The sequence below is a fragment of the Halichoerus grypus genome, chromosome 10 (genome assembly GCF_964656455.1).
Source record: "Halichoerus grypus chromosome 10, mHalGry1.hap1.1, whole genome shotgun sequence".
NCBI lineage: Eukaryota > Metazoa > Chordata > Mammalia > Carnivora > Phocidae > Halichoerus > Halichoerus grypus.
Window position 1 is genome coordinate 86,512,083 of NC_135721.1, and position 16,160 is coordinate 86,528,242.

General features: G+C 40.7%; 1 protein-coding gene across 1 annotated transcript in view; it reads right to left on the reverse strand.

Moving 5' to 3' along the window:
* The window catches only part of IL1RL1 (interleukin 1 receptor like 1), a 42,924-nt gene that overhangs the window by 12,003 nt on the left and 14,761 nt on the right, over nucleotides 1-16,160 (reverse strand). Inside the window, exons 2-9 of the mRNA XM_078056720.1 lie at nucleotides 8,572-8,811; nucleotides 7,559-7,755; nucleotides 6,644-6,854; nucleotides 5,425-5,599; nucleotides 5,170-5,332; nucleotides 2,767-2,838; nucleotides 1,194-1,335; nucleotides 627-766 (exon numbers count right to left, since the gene is read on the reverse strand). Of these exons, the coding sequence (XP_077912846.1) occupies nucleotides 627-766; nucleotides 1,194-1,335; nucleotides 2,767-2,838; nucleotides 5,170-5,332; nucleotides 5,425-5,599; nucleotides 6,644-6,854; nucleotides 7,559-7,619 (964 nt within the window). The 5' untranslated portion in view covers nucleotides 7,620-7,755; nucleotides 8,572-8,811. The remainder of the gene's footprint in view (nucleotides 1-626; nucleotides 767-1,193; nucleotides 1,336-2,766; nucleotides 2,839-5,169; nucleotides 5,333-5,424; nucleotides 5,600-6,643; nucleotides 6,855-7,558; nucleotides 7,756-8,571; nucleotides 8,812-16,160) is intronic.

The following is a 16,160-nucleotide window of genomic DNA, read 5'->3' on the forward strand; positions in this document are numbered from 1 at the left end:
TTTTTAAGTGTGATGAGTGTAGAGATAGAGACAGGGCCCTACAGGAACACCGGGAAGGAATATAGACTCCAAACTGGTGGCCAAGGAAGTCTCCTCACAAAAGGTGATACCTGAATTGCATGTTGAATAACAGATATAGTAAAGAAATGAGCTGAACTACCAGACTTCCTATGAGTTTTACCTACATTTAGATTGGTAGTTACCAGAGATAGGGGTGGGCGTGGGAGAAGTGGGTGAACAGGTTGTGTTTTCTTTTTTTAGTTTAAATACATTGAATCTTTAAAAAGACAGAAAAAGAAAGACATGTAGCCAAACAATGTATTTGGTGAAATAAATGATGGTTTCTATGTATAATGGGATACTGTGAAGCCAGGAGAGGAGAAGGGGTGGGAGAAGGGAGAAGAGTGAGGGGAGGAAGAAGGGGAAAGTAAAGCTGTAGAGAAGCAACTAGGGAAACCATACTACAAATGGTCAGTGTTCTTAAGAGGAGAAGCACATTTTACGAGATGGGCCACTTCCATTGTCTTGAGAGCCACACTCCAACACATTGTTCTCTAAGAAAATGATTTCAGCTTACAGTTCATGCAGCTAACTCGGGTGACCAAAGTCTCAGGAACACTCCTTACTTGGACTTCTCCTCTTTAGTCTTATGGTGTGCCGTATCGAACCATGCAAACTCTGAGCCAGACATTCATACTTCAGGGACAAATCCTCCTCTCTCACATCATCTATTCTTAAAATGGTGTTCTGACAAGTCAGCTCACTGCTAAAATTAAAAAGGGGACATGTTACTTTCAATGCTTACTTTGCTGTTGCGAATTGTGTGGGAGGAAAAGGGGATGCTTTAACCTCAATATAAAAATACCTTTGCTGCTCAGCGGGGAGTCTGCTTCTCCCTCTGACCTTCCCCCCTCTCATGTGCTCTCTCTCTCTCTCATTCTCTCTCTCAAATAAATAAATAAATAAATAAATAAATAAATAAATAAAAGGGGGCACCTGGGTGGCTCAGTTGGTTAAATGACTGCCTTCGGCTCAGGTCATGATCCTGGAATCCCAGGATCGAGTCCCACATCAGGCTCCCTGCTCAACGGGGACTCTGCTTCTCCCTCTGACCTTCCCCCCTCTCATGTGCTCTCTCTCTCTCTCTCTCATTCTCTCTCTCAAATAAATAAAAAAAAATTAAAAAAAAATACCTTTGACTTTTCTCCTGTTCCTCTTGAATTCTTGCTTCACCAAAGTTCTGAACTATGGTTCCGTTCACCTTCCACCGGACACCAGCCATGAACCGAGAGCCTTTCCCAAAACAAGCAGAGCAGAGTATGTTTGCTGGTTTTCCTAGGTGAGAAGTGAAGAAATTCACTGGTAAAATTCAGTTCTGCCAATAGTAGTGCATTCAATGTGAAAAAAATCATTGAACATCTGGTGTGTGCCGGGAACTGATTCCATTCCCCTCCCTTATCGTTAGCACCTCCCTCTCTGTCCCAGGCCCTCGCCTTGCCTCCACCCCCTTCGTTCAGTTTGGAGGAAGCTCTGCTCCCACTTGCCTCTCATCTGCTGCGTAAACTAAGGAGGTAAATAACTCTGGCTTCATCAATCCCAGATTATAAGGTAGGGCTTCTTTTTAATCTAAATTGGAATTTCTTTGTAACTTCTTTCTTCCACATCTTTCTCCTTTTACTGAATTCTCTTCATCTTTCTGGAAGCTCCTTGGTTGGTAAAACTATGTTTTGCTGGACCCAGCTATAATCCCAGTATTGAATCGTTCAAGAGCACTCTCCATTATTACAACTCCTTTTACTTGAGGCTTCCTCCGCCCTGAGCTGAAAGCATGGGGGCTGCCCTCATGCCTGGGGACATGCATTTAGCCATCCCTTACTGAGCCCTTGGTTCCTGGGTCCAGAAGTATGCAGAGGGGTGAGGAATGCAGAGTGTCTCAGAAGGTGACAACAGCACACTCAAATGATTAAAATACAAGGTATTCTAGTCTTCTATAGAAAAACTGACAAGTGACTTGGGAATACAGAGGGAGAAGTCATTCTAGGGAGCAGGACTGCCATGCCATACGCGAAAATGGTTTCCTTGGACCTGATCGGATGGAGGTTCTCATGGCAGGCAAGGAGGGTGGCATTGGGGAGTGGTATTTGAGCTCACTGTTGAGAGATGAGAAGGAGGAACGACATGGACAAAAGCAAGAAAGAATGTGGAAATGCTGCCTTAATGAGTGTGACAACTGTGACGGGGTCAGCGTGGTGGGGACACGGGGCAGGTGGGGTTAACAGCTGCGGATGAGCCAGGATGTAGTGAGAACCAGGTCGTGAAGGGACTTATCTTATAGGCCAAGAACTTTGAGCTGTATCTCATTTCTGGTGGGGAACCAGAGAACACAGAGATGAGCAGAGTCGGAAAGCCTGGGTTCTTATCCTTCTATCATAGATTAGTCACACCCCTGAGCATGTCATTGATCCTACCTGAGCCTAAGTATCCACAAGCATAAATTGGGAACAATGTCTACCTCCTGGAGAGAAGTAAGAATGAAGTAAAATGTACGTGTGAAAGCACCATGAGTTACAAGTACAATACAAATGTAAGTGCTGGGTATTCCTAATATTAGCAAGTGCCCAGGTGAATATTTCCACACATCACATTTCATTTAATCCCCAAGATCCATCGTGTTAACTGCCTGACCCATGCTTGGGGAATTCAGATCAAGAGTCATATGGAAGGATTCTCCAGGTAATATGTATAGCATTCTTAAAGTTTTCTTACCGATTTCCACTTCTTTTGTTTCATTTTGCGGAGGGGCTATAATTACTGGAAACCAAGAAAAGCTTTCCTCCTCTTAAATCAAAGACAAAGAGAATATAAATATTAAGATAGCATTGGATGGTGATTATTATAAAGCTTGTGTTTTCATATTTCTATCCTATTTCATGGCAATGTTTCTCAAATTTTTCTGACAATGACACACAGCAACAAATACATGCACACACACACACACACACACACAAACGAAAAAGAAAACATTCAAGTAATACTTTCCCTTACTACCTATGATACTCTTTCATATTTCCTATTCTCTTTTATATCATTAAAACAAATGTTAATCCAACACATTAAATAAATTACATGACCTGGCAATTGCTAGAAAACCACAGTTCTACAGAATAAGCACAGCACTACAGGAAGGAAGATTTCAACAGTCCCATGAAACAACAGCATATATAAGGTACTTAACAAATGCTTGTTGAATGAAAAAAAAAAAGCCCTATGACCATGATAAATATATAGGTCCACACTTCCGCTCACAGAGTTTCACCATTGTGGAAATTCTGTGGCACTGATGCCTAGAGACAGTGAAGGGGGTTTTCTGGAGGACTGCTGCATTTCTACACCCCTTGATTCTCATTTATTTCAGAATAGTGTGATGCTAAGGAAACCCTGACTCCTTATAGATTTGATACCCTTGGTGGTGAGGTATTTCACCACCAATAGGTTTTATAGACTTTAACATTTGAAAAACACTCTTTAGAATCAAATTATCTACTTGAGGTCATTGATAATGTAGAAGGTATTGCAAGCCAGGATTGTGTGAAAGGTGAAATGGAATGGTGTCACTTACGTCAAGAGGTTTTGAAATGGAGCCAGGAGGCCATTAAGGAGATGGGCCCCATGTCCTCACTGGTAGAACCATGAACTTTTGAACTAGTGAGACTATAAATATTCCAAGAATGAGCCCAAACATCTGCAACTTGGTACAATAAGAGACTTGCTTGTGATAGCCTTAGTCACCAATTATATTAAATGAAGGTTAGCTTTCTACTGCTAATACCCATTAGAATTATTTGTAAACGATGTCTACATGCATTCCCTCTTTGCTTTAAAATCCCCCGACTTTGCTCCCTAGTGGGACACTAGTTGGGTTGCTACCCAAATCTGTGTACCCCAAATTGCAATTATTTGATCCCAAATAAACAGTCTTGCTTACTTATTGCCTCCTGATAACTTTGGGTTGACAATTAAAAACCACCCAACAATATCTATCTATCCCTTTATAGAACTTTGCACTAAATTTCTAATCCAATTAGTTATATTAGAGATTAAATAGATTTTTTTCTACTTATAGAACTTCTGACAACAAATTGGGAGAAGGAAAGTTAATCTGGCTCGGCGAATACTTATGTTGCCATCCAAAAAAAAGTTTATTAAGTTAGGATTCAGATCATGCCATCTTTGAAAAGTTTAAGTCATAGAGGAGAGAACAGATTTGGCTTTAGATTAGTAGTGTAAACTCCCTCTAAAATTCCTGAGATCTTGATAGCACATTTAAAAAAGCTCTTTGCTCTGTTGTAGAGAATGTGCAAGATGAGATGAAGCTGGAGGACATCTCAGGGAGGACCATGAAGTATAGTCATGCCCCTGATCCCCGGTTTTACTTTTCCGGGTTTCAGTTACCTACGGTCAACCTCAGTCCGAAAAGATTACATTGAAAATTCCAGAAATAAACAACTCATAAATTTTGAATTGCTCACTGTTCTGAGTATCATGATAAAATTTCACAGTGCCCCACTCTGTCCCATCCAGGAAATGAATCGTCCCTTTGTCCAGCAGATCCATACTCTATCTGCCACATGCCCTTTAGCCACTTAATAGCTATCTTGGTTATGAGCAGACTGTCACGGTATCCCGCTGCTTGTGTTCAGGTAACACTATTTTACTTAATAGTGCCCCCAAAGCACAAGAGTAATGATGCAGGCAATGCAGAAAAGCCAGAGAGAGGCCATTGAGCACTTCCTTGAGGTGAAAAGGTAAAAGCTCTTGACTTAATAAGGAAAGACAAAAACATCATATGCTGAGTTTGCTAAGATCTATGGTAACTTTTATTACAGTATTTTGTTGTAATCATTCTGTTTTATAATTAGTTATTGTTCCTAATCTCTTACCGTGTCCAATTTATCAATTAAACCTTATCATAGGTATGTATGGGTAGGAAAAAACATAGTATATATAAGGTCAGTACTATCCCCTATTTCAGGCATCCACTGGGAGTTTGGGAATATATCCCCTGCAGATAAGGGGGTCTGCAGTCTAGGAAAATCAACAAGAAGGGCACAATTCCTCCCACATTATTTTTTTTTCAAATATTGTATTTTGTTAAATTCAGTAGCTTACCTTTCATGACGAATGATCTGGTTGCCGTCACGCTGTAATTGAGTCCATTTTCATTGTGCATAAATTTGCACGTATAATAACCTGCGTCCTTGCTAGTTGCATTGTCAATCAGCACAAAGGTCTTGTGTATGTGATACCTTGGCCCGTGAAGAGCTTTACAATTCTGCAATGAAAAATTCCATTCCATTTTCAGTGACTCTTTACTTGCACCTGTTTTGTGTAATTTTCATCCATTTCCCCCAAATGTCCTTTTACCTTAAACCACTCAACAGGTGCTGTCCAATTGTAGAGGTCAATTGTAGGACAATATATTTTGGAATTTTTTTCTGATCCACATGTTGTTGAATATATCAGATGATCTGGAATATTGCATTCTGGTTGTTTTTTATATATGGTGACGTTTACATATCCAATCTTATTGAAGGTAGGACTATTAAAATAAGTCAAACGATTTAAAAAGTTACTCAGGATTATGAAATGAAATGACTTCATCCAATTCTAAGCTTTTACTTAATACTCCTTTTTTTTTTCTTCAAACAACTGATGTACAGGGGTTGTTTTCTTATTTAAAAACATCTATAAAAATCTAGAGTTTTAAATACTTTTTGTGTTGCATTTGAGATAAAACATAACCCCTGTGGTAGCCCTGAAAATGACTCCCTCGCCATTTCTTTATACACTAGATCTCCTTTTCATGCCAAGGATATTACAAAGATAAGTGGTATTTATTGAGAGCTTTCTATGTACCATTCATGGTGCTAACATTTCATTATTTTATTCTCATAAGGATGCTTTGAAGTAGGCTATATTATCATATGTATTTTACAGATAAGGACAGAGCGGGACAGAGAAGTCACTTGTTGGCATCACACAGCCAACTAGTGACAGAACATGAATTTGAAACTAAAACTGGTCTGACCTCAGAACCTAGGCACCTAACTATACACATCCTGCATCTTGATGTAGTTCATCTGACATATTGTATGTACCAAATACAGGGACAAGATCAAAACATTTAACAATATATATGTAGGGTAAGTAATTTGCAGGCACACAATCTTATACAACCCTCTTCAGCTTACCTCTCAGGTTTAAGGCACTGGTGAGAGCCCTTTTGCACCCACTACAGGCCTCCTTGATGCCCAACATCTAGATTACTGGGTCTTTTTGCTGGTTTGTTCTTACTTCCAGCCAAAGTGAGTGATTGTTCTCAGTTCTCTTGGTCACTAGGAAATCTAGGTCTTTTTCTAATTGGACTACAAATTAATTCTTGCCATTCTACCTCTAAGTAGTTCATAATCATGCAACCCCAACCTGTTGGTGTTCCTAGAAGTACTCTTCTATTCAAACCACTTTAGAAATTCAGCTGTCCCACAAAGGTCTAGAAAGGAAAGGAAAGGAAGGACAGCTCACACCATCAATTATCAAAGAAAAGGGAACAAGCTGAAGATTATGGTGGCTGCCTGGTTAATACCTTCTGATAATGCAAGTATAAATTCCAGAATCATTGACTTTGGAAGGGAGAAACTTCAGACGTTCCCCCGAGGCCAATACACGATTTCTTTTCTGGGTGGTTATACTTTTGTTGGTTTTTGAGTAATACCAATCCACAGGGTATCGAGACTTTCCTTGCCTAGGACATCTCACAATTAAAGCCTCATTTTCCAGGCCCCAGGATGATTTGCCTGCAGATACAAAAAACAAACAAACAAACAAAGCATAAATGGGATCCTGAAATGATCATAGAACAACATTATAATTCTTATATTCTATCCTTCTAGGATTAAATATAGAAAGGACCATTTTTGTGACACTTTCATTGAGAAAGAATAGTAAATGATGAAGATCTTCTATGAAATGTTCTACTGGGTACCACAGATTAGTGCATCAACTTGGAGCTAACCCTCCGACATTGCTTTAGTGAGAAAGCAGCCACATCTCTCTCTCTTCTATGTGCAGGCAGCAGGTTAAATTTTGATGTATTTAAATAGGTAAAACTAAAATTATGATATATTTGTTGTGAAGAATCTGTCCTGACAGATTAATGATAAAGAATGACTGCAGAGCGTAAATGAATTTTCCAGGAACAACCAGAAGCAAACAGTTTAAAACAGGGCAAATGATGGGGCGCCTGGGTGGCTTAGTTGGTTATATTAAGCCTCTGCCTTTGGCTCAGGTCATGATCTCGGGGTCCTGGGATCGAGCCCTGCGTTGGGCTCCCTGCTCAGCTGAGAGTCTGCTTCTCCTTCTCCCTCTGCCATTCCCCACAGCTCGTGCTGCCTATCTCTCTCAAATAAAAAATAAAATCTTTAAAAAAAAAAAAAGTCAAGTGTTTTTGGAATTACTTAATTTTAAAATTTTACAATTTTAGTTGAAAAGCAGTACTTACTAAACTTAGCTGCTGTGGAATGTACGAGAATTGTTAAAAGTGCCAAGACCCAAAGTCTCATTCTCAGCTTATCAATCCAGAGCAAGTGTTGGTGATTGATTGTTGAGATTATTCAAGGTGAATCCGTGACATATGATGGTGAAGGTCTCCCCTAGGAGGTTGATGGTTTACAGCAGGATAGAGTTTCAATGTCTCTACTGAAACATAAATCATACAAAATCACAAGCAAAATATTTATTGTCATGATTTTTACTTATTCAATACCCCTGCAGGAGAACTAATCAATCAACAGGTATTTATTAGGTATAAATATGTATAACAGCAGGATTTCAGACATGAAACATTGCATTTATTCCTACTGAAACTTTGGGCCAAGTAGGGCTTACAGTAGTCACCCTATTTCATAGTATCATGAGAATGTACTGGAAGAAGCTGAATTAGGAGGAAAGAAAACTAGTTTCTATTTTTGAAACAAATTAAAGCTATAAAATTCAACAGACCCTGGAAAATACAATGTTATAAATGCCAAGGTAAAACCACAGAGAGCCACACAGGCTGGGGGCTGCCTGCATGCCTGTGTGACCCACATGCAGGCGTACACACACATAGTCATCACAGAACAACTCAAAATATAGGAAAGTGACGGGTCGAGCGTTAATCATTAAGTAATTGCCCTAGACACAACGCCAAACCCTCAAAAATGTGTCCCCGCTTCCACTTGTCCCCAAGGTTCACCAGAGTTTCTCTGAGAATAGTCGGAGGTCTGTGAAAAATATTACGTGTTTTTCTTTTTCCTTTCACCAAGAGAATCATTTAACTAGATGGTTTTTTCTTAAAAAGTCAGGGAAGGGATTGAGCTAATACAGAAACTAGCAAATAGAACAATAGACACAACAACCCTAAACAGACTTCAAGAAAGCACATTTCCTCTAAACATCAATTACTGGTACTTTTCTTATTATATGTATGGAAAAGTTTTTATTATAAACTTTAGATAAGTAATTGATGCTTACCCAAACTGAAGGACGGAAGGGAATGAACTCCAAGTCCATGGCTGAGCTAAGAATAGTTTCCAACTCTTGTGATTTCTGCCCCTGAAGTCTCCTCAGGTGCACGCACTCTCTCCTTTTGAAGGGGAGACACTCAAAGGCATCCTGCAATTCATCACTCCACCCACACTGAAACTTGATTTTTAGTCATAATTCATGACTTGTTCAAAAATATTGGTGCATCATGTCCCGAGAATTCTTGACCTTGGTACATAAATATTTAAACATAAGGACAACACTGAGTAATCCCTCTAGATGAAGCAATCAAACCATCTCCCCTTATTTTAGCATCAGTTTCTTTAGCTAAATAATGCTTGCTGTTTACTGCCCTTATATTATTACTCATTGGGTTCTCAGTGATCTTGAAGTCCTGGGGCCTTGAGTCTGCCTTTCCAGATATCTCTCAACATTTCATTTGGCAAACACTAGCTAAACGAGCTCATCCAGCTTTGGCAGCTTTTGTGCAAAGAGTTCCAAAAACGAATGAGGGGGCAAGCAATGAGAAGTAAGCCAGACTTTACAGAGGTTTGTAAAGGCTCTGCTTATGGTCCAGAATGTGACACAGTCTTGTCCAAAACCAGGTTCCCCCAGCATGTCAGCTCCTCCAATATAAGTCCCTGTAGGGACTCAGATCAGTTTGGATGGAAAAGGGCAGTTTTTCTAAGGAGTTCAGGAGCATAGAGGGAAACTATGAGTAAGAAGGCTACCTCAAGGGGGCTGTTAGGAAGACCATAGCCTTCAACTCTCAGACCCCATGTAAAACGAATGTTAATTGCAAAGTTAGATTTTAGCTATGCATAGCTGGAATGACTCTATCACGAGTAAATTCAATTCACTTTTAAAACTTACCACATCTCCGAAGGATTCAGGGACTAATTGCAGACCCGTGCAATAATGTAATAATAGCGAAGCTTTATCTAGAACTCACTCCATGCCAAGATCCAGTCCTAGGTGACTTACATGTATTAACTCCTTCACTGTCACAATACCCACGGAGGCAAGCACTATTGTCATAATGCCCGTTTTACAGATAAGGACACTGAGGCCCAGAAAAGTTAAGCAACTTGGCTGAGTTACATACTGCTAAGAGATAGAACCCAAGCAGGCTGGCTCCAAAGGCTAGATGCCTAATCATGAGGTCACACTGCCACTGGGTGAGCAAGGTGAAGTGCTCTTGAGCAGGCATGCCCATCTGCTTGGGGATTCAGTCTTAGTTTGGACATCAGTCATGTGCTCTGAGAGGAAGAAATACAAAGTCCTGTCATGGCTAGGAGATTTACCGTGACATGTTTGGTGTCAATTTGAGGAATTGGGTCTGCTTATCTCTAGTCTCGATTTAGTTGTCCAAGCTCTTATTATCAAGATCATATGAGTTTCATGATGAGACCACAGAATCAGGAGCAGGTGAACTGGGAACAGTGCCCATGGCATGGTTAAACTCTGGATAGCATTTTGTTAAATAAAATAATATGAACTTGAACATTCTTATACTTGAATATGAACTTTTATTTTGCACACTAAAATATCTTTCAAAAAGCTTGATTAAATGTAGGCATTTCTTCATGAGACTAGACCACATTTCCATGGGTTTCCTAGTTTCAGATAAGATTTCTTAGTTAAAAATCAGGCTTCAGTTAGAATGTTAACATGATCCTGAAACCTGGCAGAAACATTTCGTAAAATCTAATGATTATGGTAAGATAATCCAGTAATCCATTCAACGATTAAGTCCTTTCATTCAAAGTGCTGAAGTACTTATCAATACCACTCAACTTTTACAGATTAAAATAAAACCCATGAGCTTTTTTTTTCCCCTTGAAAATCAACTAAAAAAGAGAAAAAAATAGAGAGTCAAATTTTCTTTCTTATAATTCTGGGCTGGGTTATTAAACAAAATAAGCTAGTCTAATTTCCCGAAAGCCTCTTTTTTATAAGCCACTTTGGCTTCTCACTACTATGACACCATCCAACATAAACATATAATGGTTCATAATAACTTAGACAAAATGTGAAAGGCAAGGGTTTCTAACTAATAAATACAACAGAGATTTTGATTCCTGTCAAGTTAAGAAGAAAGCTTTCAGTGTCTGCTTGTTTCTCTAGCAGATACCTTCTTCTTAAGATTTCTCAGAACTACTCTTCATTTTAAAAATTAATCTCACTTAGGAGCACTTGGGTGGCTCAGTCATTAAGCGTCTGCCTTCGGCTCAGGTCATGATCCCAGGGTCCTGGGATCGAGTCCCACATCGGGCTCCCTGCTCGGGGGAAGCCTGCTTCTCCCTCTCCCACTCCCCCTGCTTGCGTTCCCTCTCTCGCTATGTCCCTCTGTCAAATAAATAAATAAAATCTTAAAAGAAAAATTAAAAAAATTAATCTCACTTAATTTGGCCATAACTTTGATCTGACTTTTGAGTTTGGCCATAATTTTCTTCAGATTTTAGATTATAGTTTTGAAATCTGGCATGTCCCTATTTATAATCTAACTCACTGACATTTCTGCCAAAAAATAAACAAAAAAAAAGCCCTTATTTTCAGAGTAACAGCTAGCAACTTGCATTTGGACTGTGGCACTCAAATATTTCATAACTTACAAGATATCATGCAAGACTTCTCCATTTGTCTTGCCTGGTATCATAACTAAATCAAGATGTAAGTATCATATTCCAGAGCTGGCCATGTATGGCCTGGTCTTACTGTAAGCCACGTTAAAAGTGAGGACATTTGTGTCATATTACATATACATGAATCCAGGTGGGTCAGGGTCTCACTCAGGAATTTTCACAAGAATAAGCAAAGGGGAAATCTTTTCCCCATTTCATTAGAGAGCATTCTGGATGTCCCTTTCCTCCCATTTCTCCCGATGGGGTGTTTCTAGAGCCTGCAACAGATGGGGGGCAGATCCTGTGCGGTAGTAGGTGGTCTGGGGGGAAGGCTCTGGGGGGCAACACCATCCACTGTGTCACCTTGGGCAGAGTACTTATCTTTTGATTCTTCTTTGCCACACTTCAAACTCTAGGAGATCTCAACACTCCTTCCCTGCCTCACCCCTAAGAAAAGGAACTTCTCCCATAGTCTTCTTCAATCTCAGTGATGACAACTCCATCCCTCCAGTTGCTCAAGCCAGAGCTCGCCATGTGTGATTACCTCTTCTTTTCCTCACACATCTGACCTGCAGGACATCCTATAGGTTTCACCTTCGAACACATCCTACTTGCAACCACTTCTCCCCACCTCCACTGCCACCTTCCTCTCCCTAGCCACCCTCACCTCTAGCCTTGATGGCAACAATAGCTTATGATAGTTATCCCTGCTTCCACCAGTCCCCCCCTTCAGACCGTTCCTAATAAAGAGGCTCCAGAAATTCTATTAAAACCTGTCAGATCATATAGGCCTCCAATGTCTTCCCACCTCACCCAGAAGAAGAGCCAACCCCCTTACAGCAGCTCTGAGGCTATCCATCACTCTCCTGACTCCTCTTTTCCAACCCTGAACACACGAGGGCAGTTTCTACTGTGCACTTCCTCTTCCTTCTGTCTGGACAGCTTCTTCCAGTTACCCACCAGGCTAATTCTCTCACCTCCTCGAAGTCAGTATCCCTGTGGTACCGTCTCAGAAAGACTTACCCTGACTACTTAATTTTATTTTTTTCCCTCCCTCCTTTTCTTTTTCTCTTTCTTTTTCTTCCTTCCTTCCTTCCTTCCTTCCTTCTTTCTATCCTTTCTCTTACTTCTGAGTAACTTTTTTCTTATTGAGCTTAAATTCACAGAACAAAATTAATCAGTTGAAAGTGACAATTCAGTAGCATTTAGTATACTCACAATGTTGTGAATCTACCACCTCTGTCTAGTTCCCAAACATTTTCATCACTGCAAATAAAATCCCATTCCCATTAGTAATTACTCCCCCTTCCTTTCATTCTCCAGCCCCTAGCAACCACCAGTCTGCTTTCTGCCTCTTTGGATCTGCCTCTTCTGAATATTCCATATAAATGGAATCATCCGATAAGTACCTTTTATGTCTGGCTCCTTTCATTTAGCAGAGTATATTCAAGGTTCATCTATGTTGAAGAATATATCAGTACCTCATTTCTTTTAGTGGTTGAATAATATTCCATCGTATGAATATACCACAATTTCTTTATCCATCCATTCATTCACGGACATTTGGGTTGCTTCTACCTTCAACTATTATGAATAGTGCAGTCATGGACATTGATGTCCAAACATTCATTTGAGTATCTGATCAATCGACTTTAAATGACAGCGTTTCTTCCCCCATTCCCTATTTTCTTAGCCAGTTCTGGACTTTTAACGGGGCACCCACCAGCCTTTAATTTTCTACTTATGAATTGTGTTTCTTGTTCGTATTCTTTTTCCACCATTAGATTATGAGCTCTAGAAGGAGAGGTAATTTTTGTGAGTTGTGTCCATGGATACAGCTCACGTGCCTGGCAGAGTGTCCAGCACAAAGTAGATGCTTGGAAATGTTCGTTGAATGAACTGGTACAACCGACTAGGGGTTGAAATGTTTGGTCTGGAAAGGAAAGGTCTGTATACAAATCTGAGCAGGAACAATGTACTTTGGGCTGTGCTTTTCCATCTCTTCCTTGAAACTCTGGCTTTTCTCTTCTATCTTATGGTAAGGTGAGGCCTAAGTCACTCTTGGAACATCCCATGGAAACTCCTGAGGCCAAGAAGAGAGTGTTGTGCAAGCCAGAAGGAACTCTGGGGACTGAGGACAGAGAGGAGGGAGAAACAGAGGTGCTGGCCAAATGAAAACCAGCCAGCAGTCTTGTGCAATGACTAAATTATAACGAAGATCCGCTTAAGACTAACACTTTATGATGATTTTATAACCTGTAGCCCGCATCTGTCATTCTTCATTTACTTCTTGTATATCTTCCTTTCTCTTGGGTTCAGTCTGGCCTTTATTTTCCCAACATTAGAATCAGCATGTATAATTTCTGTGAGAATTCTAAAATGTACCCGGAAGTTTACGTGCATAGAATAGCCAAAATATTGTTCAAAAATAAGAACAAAGTTGGAGAACTTACATAACTTGACTTTAAGACTTAATATAAAGCTAGAGGGGTGGAGCAAGATGGCGGAGGAGTAGGAGACCTGGATTTCGTCTCCTCTCAGGAATTCAGCTGGATAGGGATCAAACCATTCTGAACACCTACAAACTCAACAGGAGATCGAAGAAAAGAATAGCAACAACTCTCTGAACAGAAAAGCGACCACTTTCTGGAAGGTAGGACGTGCGGAGAAGTGAATAGGAGGCGATATTCGGGAGGATAGACGGTGGGGGAGGGGCCTCTGTCGGCCGCTTCTGGCAAGTGATAGAGCCACAGAGCACAAAATCGGAACTTTTAGAAGTCTGCTCCGCTGAGGGACGTCACTCTGGTGGCGAAGTGGGGGGTGGAACCCTCGCGGGACACTGTGGTCTCAGGACCCTCGGGGTCACAGAAAGACCGGGGGTGCCTGAGTGCGGCAGAGCTCCCAGGTATCGGAGCAGGGAAGCCGGCTGCAGAGACGGAGCCCAGGCGCGGGTTCTCAGCTCGGGGTTGCTATAAACCGTGATCCGCGGCACAGTCGGGCCACTGCTCCTCCAGCAGGGACCCAACAAGCGGCAGATCCGGGGAGACTCACCTTCTTCCCCCGGGAGGAGAGGTGCGGGAGCGCACCGCGGGGATCTGCTGGGTTTGGAGACTCCACCCGGGGTCGGGTGCCAGATAGAAAGGCGCGGTCACAGGCCGGGTGAGCGCGGAGTGTGGCCGGAGACCGGGGAGACGGGAGTGACTGACTGCTTTTCTCTGGGGGCTCGCTGAGGAGCGGGACCCCGAGTTCTCGGCTCCGCCCGGGCGGAGACTGGAGGCCGCCATTTTCACTCTCCGCCTCCAAAGCTGTACGGAAAGCTTGCAGGGAACAAAAGCTCCGGAGAGCAAACCCGAGCAGATTACTTAGCCCGGACCAGCAAGGGCGGGGCAATTCTGCCTCCGGCAAAGACATTTGGGAACCACGGCAACAGGCCCCTCCCCCAGAAGATCAGCGAGAACAGCCAGCCAAGACCAGGTTTACCATCAATGAGAACGGCAGAACTCCAGCGCTAGGGGAATACTGCACATAGAATTCATGGCTTTTTTACCATGATTCTTTAGTCTTTCAAAGTTAATTATTTTTTTTAACTGTCTTTTTTTCTTTTTTCTTTTTTTCTTTTTTTTTGAATTTTTCTTTTTCCCTTTTTCAACCACCATCTTATCAATCCCTTTTTTAAAAAAAAAAAACATTTTTATTTTTCATTTTTAAAGTCATATTCTATCCCTTCATAGTAGTTACCCGTATTTTTGGCATATATATATAAGTTGTTCTCTCTTTAAAATCTTGAGATAGTTTCTTCTAACAGACCAAAATATACTCTAAATCTCTAGTGTATGGTTTTTTTCTACTCCCCTGCCTGATCACATTCTCTCCCTTTTTTCTTTCTTTCTTTTTTTTTAATCCTCTTCTTTCTTTTTTCAAACAACTTATCAAATCCTTTTTTAAAATTTTTTATAATTTCCATCTTTACAGTCATATTCCATCCCTTCATCATATCAACCCTTATTTTTGTACATATATAAGTTTTTCTTTCTTTAAAATTTTGGGAGGGACTTTCTTTTAACAGACCAAAATACACCCAAAATCTAGTGTGTGGCACTGATCTATAAACCAGCCTGATCATATTTGATCACATTCTGTTTTTGGTTTGTTTTGTTTTGTTCTGCTTTTGTTTGTTTTTATCTTTATCTTTTTCTTTTTTCTTTTTTTCTTTCCTTTCCTTTTTTCTCTCTTTCCCTTTCTTTTCCCACTGCTTCAGGTCTTTTCTGATTTGTTTAGAGTATATTTTCTGGGGACGTTGTTACCCTGCTAGCATTTTGTTCTCTCATTAATCTATTCTCCTCTGCACAAAATGACAAGACGGAAAAAATCACCTCAACAAAAAGAACAAGAGGTAGTACCGACTGCCAGGGACCTACTCAATATGGACATTAGTACGATGTCAGATCTAGAGTTCAGAATCATCACTTTAAAGATACTAGCTGGGCTTGAAAAAAGCATGGAAGTTATTAGAGAAACCCTTTCTGGAGAAGTAAAAGAACTAAAATCTAACCAAGTAGAAATCAAAAAGGCTATTAATGAGGTGCAATCAAATATGGGGGTGCTAACTGCTAGGATAAATGAGGCAGAAGAAAGAATCAGTGAGATAGAAGACCAAATGATGGAAAATAAAGAAGCTGAGAAAAAGAGAGATAAACAACTACTGGATCACGAGGGCAGAATTCGAGAGATAAACGATACCATAAGACGAAACAACATTAGAATAATTGGGATCCCAGAAGAAGAAGAAAGAGAGAGCGGGGCAGAAGGTATAATGGAGCAAATTATAGCAGAGAACTTCCCTAATTTGGGGAAGGAAACAGGCATCAAAATCCAGGAAGCACAGAGAACCCCTCTCAAAATCAATAAAAATAGGTCAACACCCCGACATCTAATAGTAAAACTTACGAGTCT